General features: G+C 40.8%; 1 protein-coding gene across 18 annotated transcripts in view; it reads left to right on the plus strand.

Moving 5' to 3' along the window:
* Nucleotides 1–21,162, plus strand: part of phldb1b (pleckstrin homology-like domain, family B, member 1b) — a 127,753-nt gene that overhangs the window by 27,321 nt on the left and 79,270 nt on the right. For 17 of the 18 annotated variants that reach the window (XM_081614444.1, XM_081614446.1, XM_081614445.1 and 14 more), the window contains exons 3-4: nt 1,142–1,265; nt 2,125–2,295. In XM_081614444.1, the coding sequence (XP_081470570.1) occupies nt 1,142–1,265; nt 2,125–2,295 (295 nt within the window). Of the gene's footprint in view, nt 1–1,141; nt 1,266–2,124; nt 2,296–6,619; nt 7,035–21,162 lie in introns of those variants that run through there. The other variant, XM_081614452.1, reaches the window with a different exon arrangement.

Below are 21,162 nucleotides of genomic sequence, written 5' to 3' on the forward strand. Positions count from 1 at the left end.
CCATATTTAAAGGCAGTAAAAGAAGTGAGTATATCTCAAATGCCACATTTTGAAGGTTTATAAAATGGAATTTGCCTGAAGTTCCATGATATGTTGGTGTCTGAAGTTGTTTGAAGATGGTAGAAACCTGCTTTGATCTGACAGCTTCTCTATACAACCACTATGCTCCTCACACTGATGTCTTTCTCTTAATTTAGTGTGGGAATAATGATACTTACGCCTGGTTTTAATATTTCAACTGAATTTAACTTAAAGAAAGCTCATTCATGTAGGGGTTCACACATGCATTATAGAAAACGAGGGTAAAATGATCAAGACAATGAGAAAATAAGTCATGGTAAATAAGGAGGCTGAATTACATTGAACTGCCTGTTTTAGCACCCTGATATTTGTACATAAAGCATAAAGTCAGCAGAAGAAAAAATACCTCTAATTTATTCAGTGTTTTGAAACCTTGGAGGTATCGCACAAAACTGCTGTGGGGGGATTAATTTGCCGAAAAGCAAATCACTGAAAAGCAGAATTGGCTTTATATCCAGGCTGTGCTGAGAGCGCTCAACACAAGTTAGTTCTCTGAACAGCCTCCAGGATCCTCGTGCCTCATAACTGTGGAGAGCTGTTGCCATGGTGACAACTCTCTCACACCCTTCTTGCTGAGCACATGGTGGTGCTTTAAGGAGGGCTTGGAGGGGGGAAGACGACAAACGCACACACACACACACACACACACACACACACCTAAACGTACACTTTTCTTAGTGTGTAAACAGGAAGAGAATTCAAGAGGATCCTTCTTTTTATCTCCAGATGACAGATAAGAAGAGAGACCCTCTGTCTGGGTGTCGGATGAACCATTGAAGCTGTAAAATTCAGCAATGGTCAGAGTTTATCACAGCCACATAATCAACATTAACAATTTTTTTTTTGTTGGCTCTAGTGGCCTTTATTTGAAAGTAGTTTGACAGGAAAGAGGGTAATGAGAGAGGGGGAAGACATGCGCAAATGTCACCAGGTCGGGAATCGAACCTGCGACCACCGCCACATTGACGTGGGTTGTGCTTTGCCCCTGCGCCTCCCCATCAACAATTTTTGATACGGTCTTGTTGAAACTGTGCTCTTTGTGTTACATACTTGTCTGCAGAGTACCCCACTGGATTTAATGGAGACTGGAAAGGGGCTGAAGTTTCAAGCAGAGCGCCCCCACCTGGTCAGCCTGGGCAGTGGACGACTGAGTACAGCGATCACCTTGCTGCCTCTGCCTGAGGGTGAGCCAGTAACCTCTACACAGCACAGTGATTCACTCCGTTCGGACAAATGAGGCAAAAACGAATCTAAAGTACTTCACTGTAGAAAAGTACGGCTGACAGAGCAGAGTACAAGTCCTCACATGTATGTAGCCCCGATTCCACATTTCACATTTCCTTCCATCAAGTTTTTTTTTACTTTATTTGACTTAATTTCCTCCCCATATAGGACCCAACTGATTCCTACGTTTGAAGTCTTATGCAAACTGAGAGATCATGCATTGTCTTCCATTTTGGAGGCAGAGTACAGGTCACAGTGTCCCTTTGATTTTTCAGAAAAACACAAAACAGAATCAGATCTATTCATATATTATTCATCCCAGTTTAACTCAGTTTATATTTGGTCGTTTTATGCAGAGCCTATTTAAATGTATAGCCCATTCAATCCAATTATTCCAGGCTATCCAATCAGACACTGAGGTTTTTCATAATTAGCCATTTTGAGCCTGACATTTATTCTTGAAATGTCTTCTCAACAAATCAATAAAAAATGCTATAGCAAATATGCAAGTATCTTACTGTTCTCATATTAGTAAAACCAGATCTGTAGGTTTATGTTATGCTGTTGCATTTCTTGCATAGGAAACAACCATCAGATGTTTTTCCCAATTTGAACGTGAGAGGTGGCACTTCGGCCATTACTTTAACTTGAACTGTTCTTGTGACAACTCTCACATTATCAGATGTGTAGAAATCATCATTAAAAAAAGTTTATATAGACATATTACAAAGTATATATTTCAGTACACCTTACATCATCAGAGGTCAGTTCTGTCTTTGATACCATCTTTTTGAGACCTGAACATGTCCCTTCCTTCAGGCCGCACCACTCTGGGGTACGGTGCCGTGGACATCAACATCCAGGGCCCTGGTGTGGCAGCACAGCACTGCTACATCGAGAACAAGTCAGGTGTCATTACGTTGCATCCTTCTGGGAACCTCTGCGCTGTTGACGGGCTCCAGGTCCAACAGCCCACCCGTCTGTCACAAGGTATGGATCTGTGACTCTCTACTAAAAGCAGCCATTTTACCGCCCCTCAGATGTGCGCCCATGCTGTCGTGTTAGCGATCGATCCATCAGCTCTCCACCTGCTGAAGAAAAGGTTGCAAACGATCCCAGAGATTGACAGGAAAAAGCCGCCTGTATTTCCGGCTTCAATGAGTTAACCTAGAAAGTCCGGTTGGTTTGGGGAATACGTAATCGAACTCTGATCCAGACTGAAAGAGCAAACTCTGGTCTGCCTAGATCTAGATCTGGTTGAAGTGAATGCTGGTGCGGTTTGAATGCCTATGTGAATGCTAAGCAGACTGGAGACTGCTCTGAAAGCAGGAAGCAGGCTTCAGTGCATGGCATTCTGGGTAAATTCAATCAAAGTAAATGCGCTATTCTTGTGATAGGGGGAGAAATGACTTATGGTCTTTTGCCAAAGACGGAAGAGAAATCGTACAACCGCTAAACTCTGGCGTCACTCCATTTTTGTTTACATTTTGTGAAGGATGTTGTGCTCAGTGTTTTCTTCAGAGGTTAGTTAGTTTGTGTTGTTTCATTCAGTGGTTCTTGGTACAGCTCCACCACAGGAGGGGGGGAACAGGTTATTCAAATGCTTTGGTTTTTTTGACGCAGTGCAGTGTGAAAGCGAATCGCACCAGCTGTAAATATAACAAATGTTGCAATTTTGGTCACTAATCAAACCAAGTCTACTGGACTATCAGGTGGGAAAATACTCTCAACCAATGCTAGCACTAGCATGCATATTGACAAAACCAGAGGGAGGGGAATTCAATTACACTCTGACTAAAGGAAGATGTGTCTAATATGTGTCTAATATTTACTTGAGTGAAGAGTTTTTTTACGGTCAGTGATTGATAGATGAGGATTGTACGAAACAAAATGTTCTGCTGGTAGCCCCCCAATGGGCCACAGCCCCCACTTTGAATAACACTGCACTAAACAACCTCTGAGACATTCACAGAACACCTGGATTTCTACTAAGTTACGCACAAATTTAAGGATTTTAAGAGGGGTTACACACAAATACATGCCGCAATTTTCAGATTTCAGAAACAAATGAAAACACTGTATCCATTTCCTTCCATTTCACAACGATGCTCTTCTTTGTGTCATCACATCCCATTAAAATAAAAGTTTGTGGTTGTAATGTGATAATATGTAGAGATACTCAAGGTGGTGCAATTCAGATGTATTGAGTTGTTTCCTGTTCTTTGCAGAGGTTCTCTGGTTATCACAGTACAACCTGACGTAGACGTGATTCCATGGCAGACGATGGTTCTAAGACACAGGAAGGAAATTAAACAAGACGCTCTTTCACTTCTACAAAATCATTTCTTTCATCCACGCTGCTCCTAACGCCACAGCAAATCCTCAGACTCAATTAAGAAGGGAGAAAAAAAAAACCGCACGTTAGACAGTTTGATGTTTATGTGCCCGTACAACAGTGGTTCAACATTCAGCATGTTGGAAATGCACTGTAAGCTTGACCGAGTTTCACTTACTGAGGAAGTGAAACTGTAAGTGTTTCACTGTTAGTCATTGAAATTCATAGAAGTTCACTCCAGAGGCCAGTGTGGACCAGACTGAACACTATGAGGGTGAGGTAAGGCGATACTACTCAGCATTACTCACAGCTTCTGAACTTCCCCCTGTGCTGCTGTCTAATCTCTCAAGTTAAAGTGAAGTTAGTTAAACTATGTTAGTTAAGCTTCACTTCAAGGGGCAGTATTATGTAAAATTAACTTTTTTTGAGCTGTACGTCATGTTATAATCTTATTCCCTCATCAAAGACATACCTGGAGCATTGCTTTGACTCTTTCATGCATGTTTGAGAAAGCCTTTAATCTCCATGGCAACCATTCAGCTGCGTAAAATGCCTGGGTGGACCTAGCTCTCTAGCTCTGTCCTCGAGACGCTTCTCCAATTTCTAAGCTTCTGAGCTTCCTCCTCACAGAGCAGCCATCCCCCGGGACTCTCCCACTCAGCTCCTTCAGACTAGCCAGCAGCAATTAGCAAACACCTGAGCTTTCTATACGAGCTGCTTCTCAGTGCAACGCTGGTAAAATGTTCCTAAAGGGTTAAAAGAGGAGCCTTGTTGTGATGACTATCTGAAGGTGGAGTTTCAGAAAGAGCAGGAGTTTTTAAAGAGACAGAGGCCCAATTTCAAGGTGTTGGATTGCAAAGTCAATTTTCTTTTAAGTCATATTTGATCTCCACAGAAATTTTATGACAACTGAAGTTAACATAGTTACTTGATTGTGCTATAAAATGGCACTATGTATCTGGAAAATACACAATACCGCCCCTTAATAAATCATGTCGTATGGACTGAGTGGTTTGTGTTGTGCCTGATGTAACTGTCAGTGTGTTCCTCTGCCTGCTGGTATTTGGACATGGACTCTGGCAAAGTAACCTGAGTGGAGACACGGTGCTATTTATACTGCCCTCTCTGCCCCAGACAGAGGCAACCCTAAACCCAGAGGTTTCAGGTTGAAGACTGAGTGTGAGGGGAAACCTGAGTGCACTGTCAGGCTGCTGGAGGGCAATGAATGAGCGATCTGCAGGTCTAATTTTACAACAGGAAATGGATCAGACTTTATTGGTCACTTGCCACTCCCATGCATTACATGAGCAATACATTACAAGGTGCTTCAGTTTTCTCAGTACAAGCGGGGGCATTGATGGGTGGAGAGGTTGCTTCGCAGCAAGCCAGGATAAGATTCTCCCATGTGCCAAAAGTCCTTCTAACTATATCCTTTGCCTTTCCTTTTAATGAAGCGATCTACACCTCTTCAAGGCTTTAACTTGTCAGCAGGTTGATTTAAACAAAATCAAGCAACAACAAGCAGCTATTGTTGCACAAAGCAAATGTGCCCGACAAGCTTTTGAAAGTAATTCTCCTGGATTTGCTGTAATGTCAGAGGAGCTGGTGGACAGAAATCCATTCAAAATCAAAGGGATGTAAAGAGGAAGTTGGTTTGCAGAAGGAAGGATAAAAAGCAATGAAGGAGTAAAGTAGGAAAGCCGTGTTGTCTTTACTGAACCTCAGTGACTCAGATCAAGACATCATGTAGGATAAGCTAGTTTCTAGCACCTATGTAAACATCTTTTATAGCTTCCTTTCATCCGTCGTTATCTTCTGTTTTCCATAAACACATTATGAAAACGTTCAGCATTTGTAGTGTCACTGTGGTCCTGTGTTTTCTGCCATCACCAACAATTACCTTCAGTATGCTTCAGTATGATACTGTTGTGGAAATGTTTTGGTTTATTAAATTAATTGTCACCTTAAGATGAAACCGGATTATTTACATATACTGAGTGAAAAGGTATACACATAATTTTTTTCTCACCTTCTGAAGTCAAATCAAACCAAAGTTTTCTTGTTTTAGGTAGTTACAAAACTATTTCTATTTGCCCCTGCGAGGGACTGGCTACCTGTTCAGGGTGACCCCACCTCTCGCCTGAAATGTCTTGCTGGAGATGGGCACCAGGACCCCTCTGGACACCAGAGGGGTCCAGAGAAAATGGATGAATGGATGATGGATTTCTATTGTTAAATGCCAGAAAGTGAAGTGAGAACATTTTTTTAGATATTTTTTGTAGCTTCCTTCAAATTCAAAGCTTACATACATTTGGTCAGTGTCAGGTAAAGCTGCATTTTGAAACTTGGGTCAAACCTTTTGGGCTTAATTTTAAAAAAAATGTAAAAAAAATTCAACAGATCAGCCATACGCTGCATTGTCAAGCAGAATGGGCTCCGTTTTTCACATGTTGGTGTTATTTTTAGCTGCAGATTCATGTGCAGTATTGATGGAGGATTGATAATTGATTATTAGGCAGCCCTGGCCTGGGTTTTTTTAAATACATGTTTTAAAATCCTTTTTAGATATGTAAAAGTGGTGTGGTGTGTCAATGAAACATGCACTGTCCTGTCTCTGACTTACATGCATAATGATTAGTAATGGGTTATTGGTAATCTGTAGGTCTCTGGGTTTGAGACGTGGATCATGTTATGATCCTGCCCCACACAGAGTGATTACTGCGGAGGCTCATGTGACTCCAGGGAGCTTTTGGACAGGATGCTTCCCCTACTTCCACTGTGTTTATGGCTCATAATAAATGTCTACTCATACTTATGCTGTAACCTTTGCTCGTTAATGATTGGGATAAGATATGAAAATAGGAGAGCTGCCTAAAGAGGTTACTGCAATATTCAAGAAATCTGAAGAAGTTCCTCCTCCTCCTCCTCCTCCTCCTCCTCCTCCTCCTCCCCTCTGCGGGCTGGGACGTGACTGTGAGCCAGCTGTTTCGCTCAGCCTCGCCGTGCTGAGCGTCTTCACTGCGCCACAAAGACCGAGTGGGTGGGGTGGGGGCAACACGGAGACAATGGGCAAATAGATTACAAAGACAGTAAAGTCCCGTGCGGCTGCGGACTGAGGAGGGACAAACGGAAGTAGCTGCGGGCGGATGAGCTCGCGCGCTGTAAGAGGACGGCAAGCGGCAGCTGCCACGGTCAACTTTCAGATTATCGCAGAATATATTAGACTGCGAGTTTACAGGGATTATCATCACAAAAGCGCGAACCAGAGGACAAAAGCAGCCAGTAAATAAACGCCGCTGCTCACAATTGCACAGAAACACGTGTTTTTTATTTAAAGGAACAGAAGCGATGAAATCAGCGGAGGGACACGGGAGTTCTGTTCATGAGACCTGAAGTAAGTTGGACTTTTGTCTGGTTTTAGTCTGTAGACTTTCTGTTTTTTAAGTAGTTGCTGTTTGTGGTTTTAAGATGATTACTGGACTTTTTTAATATATATTTTTTATTTATTTATTTTATGCAATAGTTAAAAACTACTTGTAACTTAACTAACCTTGATATACATTTTTAATAAGGTAACAAAAAAGACTTGTTGAAAGTATGAACATACAAAAACCCACCCTCTACACACTTTTTTCTCTTTTTTATTTTTATTAAATTAAAAAAAATCACAAATCAGAATCTTTTTATAAAAAGTGTTTTTTCTCTCTTTCCATCTTTCATCCTTCATTCATTCTTATTTTTAAAAAGAAATATAAAAAGTCAATATATTTTGTGAAAATAATGTATTTCTGTTATTTTCCCTCTTTTTCTTTCTTTTTATGAAATAAAACTAAAGCAAGTACAACAATGTACCCTGCTTGAATTGTGGTCAGGGCCACACAAAATCAGCTCAGGAGCCACAAATGGGCTTCTGGCTCACTTTGGACATCCCTGTTGCTTTTGTGTGCTCTACTTAACCAAATTTAGTTTAAAATTGTACATTATGCATTTAATATATTAACTTTAATCACCACACTCACATATCCTTTTTAAATTAGATATTTTATAAAGACAAAAAAATTTATAAACTTGTTCATATGTTTGCCCCTTTTTGGTAAAAAGAAAAAAAAGAATGTTTTTTTTCTCTCTCTCTCTCTCTCTCTCTCTCTCTCTCTCTCTCTCTCTCTCTCTCTCTCTCTCTCCCTCTCTCTCTCTGTCTCATTCTTCATTTTTTATGTTGGGAGACAGTGACTCAGGATGTAGCAACCTGAGCTAACTAGCAACCAACTAGCAACCTGGTTGCTAGTTGAAATCCCGGCTCTTTTTTGCTTGTGGTGATCAGGGGGTCTGGTGACACAGATTGACTTGCAGCCTTTGCCTCAGTCTACCTCATGGTTACATCATCAGTGTGTGAATGGGTGAATGAATGATGGGCTTTGGAGTCCTCTGACTTAATAATACACTATAAATGCAGGGTTTTTACCCTTTTTAAAGATTAAAATGTTTATTTTAAAATGAGGTGTTTGTGAGATTTTTATGCAAGATTTTATTTTTTGTTAGCTGGGTAATCAGATTTTTGTATTTTATAAGATGAATAGAAGAGATTTTTTTTCAACCAAATTTCTTCAGTTATCCTTCTGACACACGTAACAAACAGATCTGTTTTTCTTTTTACTTATTTTTAAAAATTAATTAAAAAAACTGCACTGCAGAACACCAACAACATGTGTTTAAGATTTTCATTATTCTGTGTGGGCATTGAAACTGCTGGTTTTCCATGGAGAACCTGTTAGGATGATTTTTGTTTGCCCGTTCCTTGATATTCTCCTTGGCTTTGAATTATTATGAGGAAATATTTAAACTTTACAGGAAAAAAGTGTTAGGTTTCAGCTGTAGCTGGTGTGACTCTCAGGACTTGCAACCCAACACCTGCAGTCTCCAACCACTCAGTCCCACAGTTCTGACGTCCCTCCTGCCTCCATGTGAACTCTATGAATAGTCTACAAACATATACACCCCCGCCCCGCGACATCCCATCCAGTCTAGCAGGATCACACTGTCTCTGTCTACTGTTTCATTGCTATTCCTGGTGTCCAGTGCGACCAAACTGGAACTGCTAACAGGAAGAGAATGGAGCTTCCCCTTATATCTGCTGGCACCTTGGGGCCTCAACCTCTGATCCCATTAGACATTTCCTACCTAGTTGTCTCTGACCTGCTCCCACTGCTCTACAAGAGCAGCCACTCCTGCTCATCAGTGTGTCATCAGTGACACATTGTGTTGACACCTGCATTGTAAAGAAAGGAAGTGATGAGTCAGAGACAGAGAGAAGCCCCCCCAGCAAACACTCATCGAAGTGCTGTGAGAATTATGTGCTCTCCCAGGGTGGTGGGGGCTGCCACAGGCACAGGTCAGACATGTGGTTTCGTTGGAGAAGCACAGCTCAAATATTTTGGCAGATCAATATTTAAGGCTCCCACATACTAAGGCGTGTTGTGTGTGTTCTGTGAACCACGCAGACTCCACGAACACTGTCTGCAAATGGTTAAGATTTCATAGCCAAGAGTACCGATTGCCTACATTTCTTATGACAAATTCCTTCATTTCCCACTCCACAAGACTAATGGAAACTAACAGGTCTGATGAGCTAGTTGGGCAACCAGCCCTGTTCCTTCTCCACCAGAGCAGCATCCCAACACCTCTTAGTGCAGCACAAAATGGCGTCCTGACTGGTTGAGCCAACTCTCAACCTTAGCTTGGTGTCGACCTTGGCACGGACATCAGCCCTGAGTTTGCCAGACCAAAGTCTTTAGTCCAATTTCTTTGTATTAGGCCTATATAAAATTTTTTTAAAGGTTTTGTTGGCTCTAGTGGCCTTTATTTGAAAGTAGTTTGACAGGAAAGAGGGCAATGAGAGAGGGGGAAGACAAGCGGCAAATGTCACCAGGCCGGGAATCAAACCTGTGACCACCGCCACAAGGACCAAGTCCTCAATATGTGGGTTGTGCTTTGCCTCTGCGCCACCACAGCACCCCGTATTATAGTAATGTTTAAAAATGCATACAATATTACATGGCCTTCATATATAGTACCATACAATTATAAAAACAAATTCCTGATCATATTGTCCTTATTTTTTTTTTTTTATTAACCTTTATGTTTGAAATTTGGCAAGGAGGTGCAACAGGTTTCTCAATTAGTTTCGACCGTGTGACACAGTACAGCATGAAAGCGAACTGCACCAGCTAAAAATGCAACAATAGTTGCCATTTTGGCCCCCAAATTAATATCAGGTGTGAAAACACCCTTAGAGTGATTATTCCATATCGTTTTTCTGGTGGTTGTAAACAACCACCAGATCACATGGTTGACTTCTTCAAAATCAGTCCTCTTGTTTGTGGCCTTCTGCTTCAGGGAATGAGTTGAACAGCCGCCTGTAGTTAACAGAGAGGAGGTGGATGGTTGGCGGTGGTGGTGCGGGGTAGAGAGGCAGAGAACATCTGTTCAGACGAGCCAGAATCGGCCCCTGACATGCTGCTCATATGCCCCAGCTTACAGCCTGCTGGATGAACATCTGGTCTGTAGGATGTGGATGCTGAGAGCAGTAGGAACTGATTGTGACAAAAAAAGTGTGAAGTCGACTCGCCACAAAGAGAGACCCCTTATCACACTGCATATTAGTCTCTTTCTTTGAGAGATGAAGAACTCAAAGTAAAATGTCCTCAAATTTTGTGAAAGTGGTAAAAAATTAAAACTGAGATGTTAAAGGTTTGGACACATTTTCATGTAACTTTGAGCGTATCTTTATACTTTAATCAATAGTTGAAAGCAGAGGTGGGGACTCGAGTCACATGACTTGGACTCGAGTCGTTAAAATCACGACTTGAGACTTGACTTGAAAAAATGCTCAAAGACTCAGACTTGACTTTGACTTTCATGCCATTGACTTGGGACTTGACTCGACTTGAAGCTGTTTACTTGAAAAGACTTGATATTTTTTACTCAAAGTCTTAAAACTTAAAACACATCATTTATAAAGTGGCGTCATTAATTAATTTCACTCATTCTGTATCAATGTGCGCAGACCGTCCCTCTGTTTCTCCTCTCCTTATGTATGTATGTGTGCGTAGCTGCAGCTCAACCAATCAAATTAACAGGATTTTTAAAAAACGCGGCGACGCTGCAGATCTCGGGGAACGAAAGACGGTAGGTGGCGCTTTTCTTCTGCTGTTAGATAGCTGACTTTAGCTAACTTCGTGTTAGCATGTGTACTCCGGGTTAAAATGGTGATGATTTACTATAAACCCGGTCCTTCAAATGCCTCCATAATAATGTGCACCGTGTTATTAGCTCAGGAAGCCGGTGGATGGTGAGCGGGGCTCCGGAACAGAAAGCAGATTCTGGACCTGAACTCAGGGAACAGAGTCTCTCTGTCCATCATGATGATGAGCCGGTCAGTATCATCTAAGGATGGTTGGTGTATTTGAAGACATCTATGTTGGGAAATTATATTGACAATATATTGTTTACTGCAGTCAGAGCATTAATTCAACTGTTTTTGACTTAATGCACTGACTGACTGTCACATGTCCACAGAACCCATTTCCAAGTAGCTTTGCTGGAAAAACAAATAAAAAAACCCGTTTTTTTTTGGTCATCTTTCAAAAATTTCTGTAAAAATAAAAATTGTACAATCTGACTATAACACTAAGTGGGATAGTTAACTGAGTAAGACATAAAATAATGAGCTCATTGTTTTGTGTTCAGTGATTCTGACAACATGTTTTGATCAATATTGATGTGAAATTGGCTGTAGATTTAACCCACTTGGCCTGACAGATATTTATTTTACCATCACATCCAAATTCAAAACCACTCCACTGTATTTGCAATGATTTAGCTTTTTCATGTGGTTTATTTGTTAAAACAGACCAAATACAGTGACTGTCCCAAATAAATGTTGTGTTAATAAATAAATATCTGGCCCATATTTACGGAGGACTGAAACTAACATACTTAGAAATAAAAGCAGAAAAATAAAAGCACCAGACCTCCTGAGTTTATTGTGATAACTTCATATATACTTATTTCATTTTTTGAAAACTTTTTTTTATTGAATATCAAGTTTAACAGAACTGCGCAATAAAGAGGTCCAATTTAAAAATGTTTTTTATACTTTGTGTTCAGCTGCACATGTTCTATCATTTGAGATCAATACAGATTTTAAAAAGAACAAATGGTCTATTATTTTAATTTTATGTATAATTGCAAATTATATATAAAAAATAAAATAAAAATGACTCGAAATGACTTGAAATTAAAGGTTCCTGACTTGAGACTTGACTCGACTTTTGCCTGTCTTGACTTGACCTGACTTGAGGACAGAGACTTGAGACTTGCAACACAGTGACTTGGTCACACCTCTGGTCGAAAGTATAAAGACGGTGAATCTGACATAACTTTTCTCATCACTGTTAAACCAAACCTCCAGGTTCGGAGTTGTTCCCACCTCAGAACTGAATCAGCTGGAGTGTGTGTGTGTGTGTGTGTGTGTGTGTGTGTGTGCGCGTGCTCATGCGTGTGTGTGTGTGTAGCTGCTGCCTAGGAGCATCTTGTGGTATCTGCTGGCATCAAATGCTTTCTGATATATCATCACTTTTTCCAACCAACCTTTTTTTTTCTGGCCATTTTTTCCCCACTGATGGAAATGTAAGTTTCTGCTGAGTGTGTTTGTTGCCGTCAGAACAGCAACATATCTTCCTGTGGGTTGCATGTGTTCCCTGGAATGGAGTCATTGATTAACTGGGGGACCTGACTCGCCAGTCTCTGCTGACACCAGAAACCAGTAGCTTTCCTTAGAAACTGAGAAACAGGATGCAGATGGCCATCGGTCTTACCCTTTTCCAATCGCTTGTTGGTCTTTTAGTGGTCAAACCTTCATTTAAAGCCCATAATGATACATTCTCATTTTTGTGGTGGCATAAACAAACAGATTTGCATGTTGCCATGTTTGATGGGTCCGTTACTTTGCTTGGAGATCTTTTTTGTAATCGGAGTCTTTCTATGCATTGTTTCAGCCTCATTCTCCACTAGTTGAAATTAAATGCTATGCTAATAAAAGAGCAGCAGGTCTTGGTGTTTGACTGTTGTGGACTCGTGTGGTGTTGTTCAGAACATACTGTGTGATCCTGGCAGAACGTGAAGAGTTCTGGCTCTGACCAACTCGCTGTCCTCCAATCCAATCTTCTAGGCAGATATACCTCAGGCTAAGACAGCACAGTGGAAAAAACTAATGTGGTAATACCAGTGTAGGGAAAAGGGGAAATAAAAGCCCAAGTTGCAGATATTATTAGGCAGCTGATGGAGCATATGGTCTACGGGTTTCAGTTTTTTAAGGGGGTTTGTAACCACTGCTCCTTTTATTGCCACAGTATACCCTGATGGCAAGATGCTGCTTTGAAACCAGTTGGCCTGAAAAGTCCCACAGAAATAGTTTTAAAGGGATTGCATTGGTCAGCAGTGGCATTTAGCCAGAGTTGGATTAACTCTACTACAATATTTATTTGAGTTAATTGCAGGATCTGTAATTTTTTTGGCTCTAGTGGCATTTATTTGAATGTAGGTGATGAGAGAGAGGGAAGACACATGGCAAAGGTCACCAAGCTGGGAATCAAACCTGCGACAGCTGGTGGGTTGTGCTGAACCCCTCCACCACCATAGAACCCCTATTATCCATCCGTCCATCCATCCATTTTCTTTACACCCTTGTCCCTCAGTGGGGTTGGGAGGTGCTGCTGCCTCTCCACCTAACGTTCCGGGCGAGAGGCGGGGTCACCCTGGACAGGTCGCCAGTCTGTGACAGGGCAACACAGAGACACACAACCATGCACACACACCAAATTTTAATCAAACACCATACATTGACCAAAGAAACATTTTCAATTAAAAAAGCCTTTTTTCTGCTAAATTATTGTTTAAATAGACATATGAGCTCACCAACAAATATGGAGGTTATTCAACCATCAGATTGTTGCAAAGTGCTATTAGACCCACTCAGTTTCTTACTTTTTCAGGAAGCCCTGAATTGTGCAATGTGGATGCTGACGATAGTGTATGTGCTGCTGCAACATGTTAAGCATTGAGATGCCATTTACTTCACTGGTTTCATGTGTACTGGCCTGATAATTCAAGAAAAACTTAATTAGATGTTTTATTTAGCCTGTTGTATCATTTGCAGGTAATCACAGGTTGAATCTAAATAATTTGTTGATGGAAGGTGGTTTATTCAGGAAAATTGAATACAACTTCAAACAAATATAGCACCAGTGCTTCCAACAGAAGACCAGGACTCTTCCTCTTTTGACCTTAACTTTGTTGCATTGACTCAATGAGCATTTTTGTCTGCGTCACACTGATCATTAATCCACTTTGGAGTCCCAGCCAGTACATTTTACAATAGGATCATGGTGTCCTTGTAGGAAGGTGGTGGGAATCTTGTGTCCTCCTCACTTCAGAGTGCAGCTGAAAGTTGCTGTCTCTGCATCTCTGCAGTAATAATCGAAGTGCACTCTTTGTGATGAAGTCAGTGAATTGCTCCTGGAAAAGGTCATTTCCTGAGAGTGAAACCTTTTAATGTCACACCATCCCGAGGATGTATCTCACTGATTAGCTCGCGGGTCGTTACGCTCTTCTCTCTGTAACCACACCGGCGGTTCTTCCTCAATCGACCACATTGGGAGTTATGATTGAAATATCACATGTTACTGGTGGAAAGTGTTGGGACCTGTATTACGTTTCTGTTTCGCTGAGCTCAGCTGCAGAGATATGCGGTTCTGACATATTTTAGTGAACCGCTGGTTCTTGGAAGAACACTCAGAGGCTTGCTCGGGGGTCAGTGGGTTCTCTGAAAGAGGGAAAGAAAGTAGAATCAGAGATAACTGTCGCCAACATCATGTTAAGCCACATGTGGTGTTGATACATTAGAACTGCCCAATAAAACAGTAACAGCAGCTGGCAAAAGAGAAGACCATTCATTTCAGGCTGAAATTGCACAGAGTTTGGTGCATTTTGTTGTTTTAAGAAATAAGAATTAAGTGTTATTGACAGTCACAAAGATCAGAGTAAGGGCCTCAGACTGTAACCAGGTTGATTCAAACCCATCATCTGCTATGGTATTTGTTAAAGAAATCCGTTCTGAGTGAAATATGTATTAGTTCAACTACACAAAAATAATTGGTACAAAAGATCACTTGGGATAAATTAACTGAAATAAATGTAAAGAAAATTGTTAGCATGTGTTGTTCAAGCATTTTTTGGTTAACAATTTCTCGTTTTCTTTATGGTCTTAACAGCCAATTCTAGTGCTGACCAGTCATGTTTTGTGTAGTTATTTTAAAGATTAAAACTGATTGATGTAAATTAGTATTTGACCTCAGGTTTTGCTGTTTTTGGTTTCATTTCTGCATTTCAGTTTAGTTTCAGCAGTTGTAGGATTTCTCATTTGTCTTTGGCAAAAGACCACAAGCCATTTACCCCACTAGTGTTAGACTTACACTATTTTTTTGGTTGAATTTCCCAGAATGCCCTTCACTGTAGCTTGCTTTCTGCTTTTGGAGCGGTCTCCGGTCTGCTTGGATTCACATGTGCATTCAAACCACACTAGAGTTCACTTCAACCAAACTGTGACCTAGGATTTTAGGCAGACCAGTATTCGTTTTTTTGGGTCGCATCAGTTTGGTTGGACGTTCATAATTCCCTAAATCAACCGGACTTTCTAGGCAAATAAAGTAGTTTGATTTAAGTGGACCAAACAGGGCTGGTGTGTAGCTGGTGTGTATGCGCTGTAAGTGCAATGCTACATGACACACTATTGGCTTGATTTTTCAAAGCAGCCAATCCAGAAGCAAGATTAGTTTTCTTGGCATTGATAAGTTGTTCCCCCAAGAGCGGTGATGAGGAAGACTACAGATGTCAGCTTCTGCGGTATTTCACTGTCCACTTTGACTACATTAAATTGCAGTTGCTGTTTGAACTTTTGAAATGGGCAACTATAAGCATTTTTACAGGATATCTAATCAGATTTCAGTTAGTCGCGTGTGGCTGTAGTGCCTAACCCCAGCAAGTTACCAGGGTCTGCCATTTTAAGGATCAGTGAAATCCTTCACTGAACAGATGAACAGGACAGATGAAACCATATATCTCTAACTGGATAGAATTTCAAAGATAAGAAACTGATGTCACTTGTACCAGATGGTGCTGGAATCATCTGATATTCAGTCTTGTTCAAACATATCTTGGAAAAATTAAGGATTTTCCTTGGACACTCTGACCACTGCTGCTCCACTGAATCATTTCTTTTTCCAATTTTTGCTCCAGAGAGACAGTTTACCTGCTGGTCTGACTGAGCAATACAACCAAAGCGCCAAGCAGAACCAGAGGGCTCACGCAGATAAGAACCCGAGGGAAGATGATCATTGCCATCGTGATGGTGTTTCTTGAAATTTTGGTTGCAACAGAACATAAATCATCCAAATGCTTAATGGAGACCATACATGTATCTGAACATTCTGTAGGATATAGTCAGGGTCTTGGTAAGCAACCTACAGGTTTTTCACATTAAACAAACTCATCACAAACATCTCGGTTAACATCCTTCCAGCCTAAATAAGTAATTGAAGTGGTTTTCAGGAGTGGCTAATTTCTCTTTGTGGCTAAGCTTTGGCATCTCTAGTCTCATTAACCGTTCCCACCCAGCTCTGTGTTTACAGGCATGTCTGCTGTCTGTTTGGTCCTGGAGATAAGGCGGGGAAACCCAGACTTTTAGGGTGGAGGCGGGTGCTTGAGACAAGAAACAGATGCTCTTTCTATAAACAACTAATTGAAATGAGCTGTGAATGTGATCCTTTCTATCCAGAAGATTTTATGATATGGTAACTGTACTTTTGGTAGCACTGCTGCCTTACGACATAAAGGACTTTGGGTTTGAATCCTGGCCCGGGGTCTGTCTGTCCCTCGCCTCTCAGCCAATGACCACTGCATAAGTTGGTGGACATATGATTGGATGGTCTTAAGCTAAGAGAATGCAGCTGATTACACTGACCTTCTTGCTCAACAACTTTACTCCCAGGGCTTGTGTTGGATTACCTTTCAGTTCTTTAATTGGAAAATAAAGCACAGCAGTTCCTGTGTTTAAGCTGTTCTGGTTCTGCCTAATAAAAATCTGCATGATTTATGAATCCAACACTTTCCACCCTCCCTCCACTGAGTGTGATGCATGGACCTTGTAGAGCATCTCTTTATCTCTGATCTATACCAGGGATTTATTCCTTCTCTCTGTGGTGTGTCTCCTCACAGCAGGGAGATCCATCATAATGAGTGCCTTGTGTGGTGTAGTAATGGCTGAACTGACAAGCACTAATTGGCATCCAGAGACTGTTGGTGATGGATTTCTTCAACAGCAGTTCAGTAACAACTTAGACCTGACTGATAGATTGAAATATTTCAGATTTACTTCTCAACTGTGTTCTCAATTTAAAAACCGTCTTTAAAGGTCAGTCTCTCTATATTAATGACTTGTTTTTCCGTAAAATGTCAACATTGCTGCAAAGTTTCAAGAAATGACTATGGTACTTAAAGGAGAGTTAGATACACGGAATTATGTAGGTACACAAATAAAATCACCAAATAACTGAAACACCTGTGAACTATAAAGGACCAAAAATCAAATGAACATAGATTAATGTCATATTTGCTAAAAATTATTACCTACAAAAGATGCATTTCCTTATTGTGTTGCGTTAAAACAGGCAAATATTTCTGTTTTAGCTAAGCTGGAATTTTTCTCTTTTTCCTCTTAATGACCAAAAATGAGCTTTATTTTTAGGCAAACATCATTTGTATATTTTTACATAATATGTGGTTGAATTGCCTTTAAGCTGGGTGACTTGGATCAAACATCTTTGGTGTTGTTCCAATGGTTTGCTGGAAATTTGTCCCATTTCTCCCAACAAACTTTAGCATCTTGGTCACAATGGCTTTCAACTCTGGAAAAACTCACAAAGTTTTTTTGGGAGTCATTTGGGTTTTTGATGACTACTCAAAAATGTTGACTGTTGCCCCTTCACCGTTTGTACATAACTAGGCAGTATGTTAAGTCTCATTATGTATTGGGAAGACTCATCTGCACCCAGAGGTGTGCTACAATAGCGTTTAAGAGGTTGGTGTTGAGTGTGCATGAGCCAAGCAAGTGGTCTGGCTTTTATACATGATGCGTTTGTTGGTGCAGTATTCTCAGAAAATGAGCCCTCATAGAGAGTTTATATAAATGCGGGCAGTTGAAATTCTTTTACTCAATTGTTTACTCAAACAATTCATTCAGTTTGAGTAAAACATGGGGCACTTAATCTGTGTGACTTACAAAATAATCGAAGGCGCATAACCAGACACCACGCCAGTGCACAGACTGCGTAGTTGGTGCGCGCAGACTTAAGGTATTAACCTAGCTTAAGCTTTAATTTCTTTGCTAATGTTTTGAGATGTTGCTTTAAGATTTCCACATGATGTTCCGTCCTTATAATATAATTTGATTTTTGATGAGCACCAGTCTGTCCTGCAGCAAAACACCCCCCAATATGATGGCGCCACTCCGGAGATCGTCTCCTCATGCTTGTGAGCTTCCCCCATCGTACTCCAAATGCAATGATGGTGATTTTAGTTTAATCAGACTAGAGGTCATGTCTTCAAACGCCTTTTTCCAAACTACAATCTATCTTTTTGTTACTTTTGAAGTAATAGATTCTTCCTTCAGTAGTGTCTTCACAGGGTTTTCTATTGTTTTGTTTTTGAGTTAATCCTTATTGTGCAGAATATTCTGTTCTGTCTGCTCTTTGTACAGGAATATTTGGCTGATGTTAGGTAATTTCACAAATTTATTTAGTGGCTCAAACTACAGTTTTAGAGTAGGACAAGCGGTACATAGTCGATTGTGTTACGTTGTAGTTTGGCAGTGCCTCTCAAAGACCATGTGCTCGGTCTGTTTTGCTGAGTTATCATGAGCTCTTCTTGGCCTCGTGTCCACAATCAGTTACCACACACACACTCAGCCTGACATTGCTGAGGTCAGGATGCCATGTGGGCAGCAGAGGGGTCAGTGAATGTGTGTCTACTGCCTGTAAGAAGAGAAATGTCTTCCATTATCAGCCTGCTGCATCCTGTGCAGTGCATGGACGTCCAGCTCCAGTCCTCATCGCCGGCTGTCCTGCATGAGTCTCTCCTCCAACACAGTGGATTCAAATAGTCCAGCTACCTCATCAGTATGTAACAGTTTTGCAGAGGCACAATAATAAACCGTCATTTGTTTCGGTGTGTTGAATCAGGGAAAGAACTAAACCATGCAACATTGTCTGTTGAGGACTAAATTTGGACACCCCTGGTTTAGATGCTCACACACACAGCTCTATCACACTGATACATGCTCTGCCTTTGTTATACATGGTTAGTCATGATGATAATTATTACTTGCTGGTGTGTTTTTCTGGATCTTTTTACCTCTTACACAAACCAGCCCTCAATGCCTCTTTACAGTAGAACCAAAACATTCTAAGAGCTTCTCCAGCGTCATCAAGAACATGACGGAAAAAATAGTTTGTTGAATCTTGGCTTCACCGTCCATCGGTGTATCTTTGTTTTAAGTTTCCTCAGGATAATCAGAAGTATGCCTCATAGAGTTGCTGGTAAGAGAGAAAAAAATCTGATTCAATTTCTTATTCTTAGAAAAAAATACTAATTTTGTGATTGTCAATCAATCAATCAATCAATCAATCAATCACATTTTATTTGTGTAGCACATTTCAGCAGCAAGGCATTTCAAAGTGCTTTACATAATTAAAATAAAAACAGCATGTGACATTGAATAAACAGAAAGAGAAAGAAATTTTAGAAAAAAAAAAGATTAAAAAAGATAACATTAAAACCCGCACCCGTTTTAGGACGTCGTTTAACTGGGACTCTAACCCTCTGGGACTTTAGTTAAACGTCATTTAACTGGGACGTTTTACGGGGGGCTTTACATCATTAAAACGTAAACAGTGAGAAAGAGAAATAAAAAGAAATTAATGAATAGATAAAAACATTAAAAACATGGAAGACATCAAAACCGGCACTCTAACCCTAATTTAGCCATAAGCAACTCTAAACAGGTGGGTTTTAAGTTGAGATTTAAAGGCTCCCAGTGTTTCAGCTGTTTTACAGTTTTCTGGAAGTTTGTTCCAGATCTGTGGTGCATAGAAGCTGAATGCTGCTTCTCCTCGTCTGGTTCTGGTTCTGGGGATGCAGAGCAGAACCAGAACCAGAAGATCTGAGGGGTCCAGACGGTTGGTACAGTAATAACAGATCTTTAATGTATTGTGGTGCTAAACCGTTCAGTGATTTATAAACTAACATCAGTATTTTAAAGTCTATTCTCTGAGCTACAGGGAGCCAGTGTAGGGACTTTAAAACTGGTGTTATGTCTCTATCTTCCTGGTTTTAGTCAGAACAGCAGCAGCAGCTTCTGGATCAGCTGCAGCTGTTTGATTGATTTATTAGTCAGACCTGTGAAGACGCTGCTGCAGGAATCAATGCGGCTAAAGATAAACGCATTAATGAGTTTCTCTAGATCGTGCTGAGACATCAGTCCTCTAATCCTGGAGATGTTCTTCAGGTGGTAGAAGGCCGACTTTGTGACTGTCTTAATGTGGCTCTGAAGGTTCAGGTCAGAGGTCATCACTACTCCCAGGTTTCGTTCTGATCGCTGGTTTTTAGTTGTAATAACTGAAGCTGTGCATTGATTCTAGTTCGCTCCTCTTTAGGTCCAAAGATAATAACTTCAGTTTTGTTTCTGTTCAGCTGGAGAAAGTTTTGGCACATCCACACATTGATCTGTTCTAAGCATCTATTCAGTGATTGGATGGGGTCAAAGGTCACCTGGTGACATCGTGATGTAGAGTTGTGTATCATCCGCGTAGTTATGGTAACTAATCCTATGTCCTGTTATAATCTTTGCCAGTGGGAGCATATAAATATTGAAAAGAAGGGGTCCTAGGATTGAACCTTGGGGTACCCCACATGTGACCTTTGACCTCTCTGATGAGAAGTTTCCGATTGAAGCAAAGAAATCTCTGTTCTTTATGTAGGATTCAAACCAGTGGAGCACCGGAAATCCTAATAATGACAATATTGTTTTGCTGCAATATTTTTTTACCAAGTTCTGTTTTTCCATTTGCTCCATGCTCACAGTAAAATATTATTATTATTATTATTATTATTATTTATTATCCATCCATTTTCTTTACAGCCTTGTCCCTCAGTGGGGTCAGGAGGGTTGCTGGTGCCCATCTCCAGCTAACGTGCCGGGCGAGAGGCGGGGTCACCCTGGACAGGTCGCCAGTCTGTCACAGGGCAACACAGAGACACACAGGACACACACACACTCACACCTAGGGGCAATTTAGACAGATCAGTTAACCTGACAGTCATGTTTTTGGATTGTGGGAGGAAACCGGAGT

The sequence above is a fragment of the Poecilia reticulata genome, chromosome 13 (genome assembly GCF_904066995.2).
Source record: "Poecilia reticulata chromosome 13, P_reticulata-male-v2, whole genome shotgun sequence".
NCBI classification, from domain to species: Eukaryota; Metazoa; Chordata; class Actinopteri; order Cyprinodontiformes; family Poeciliidae; genus Poecilia; species Poecilia reticulata.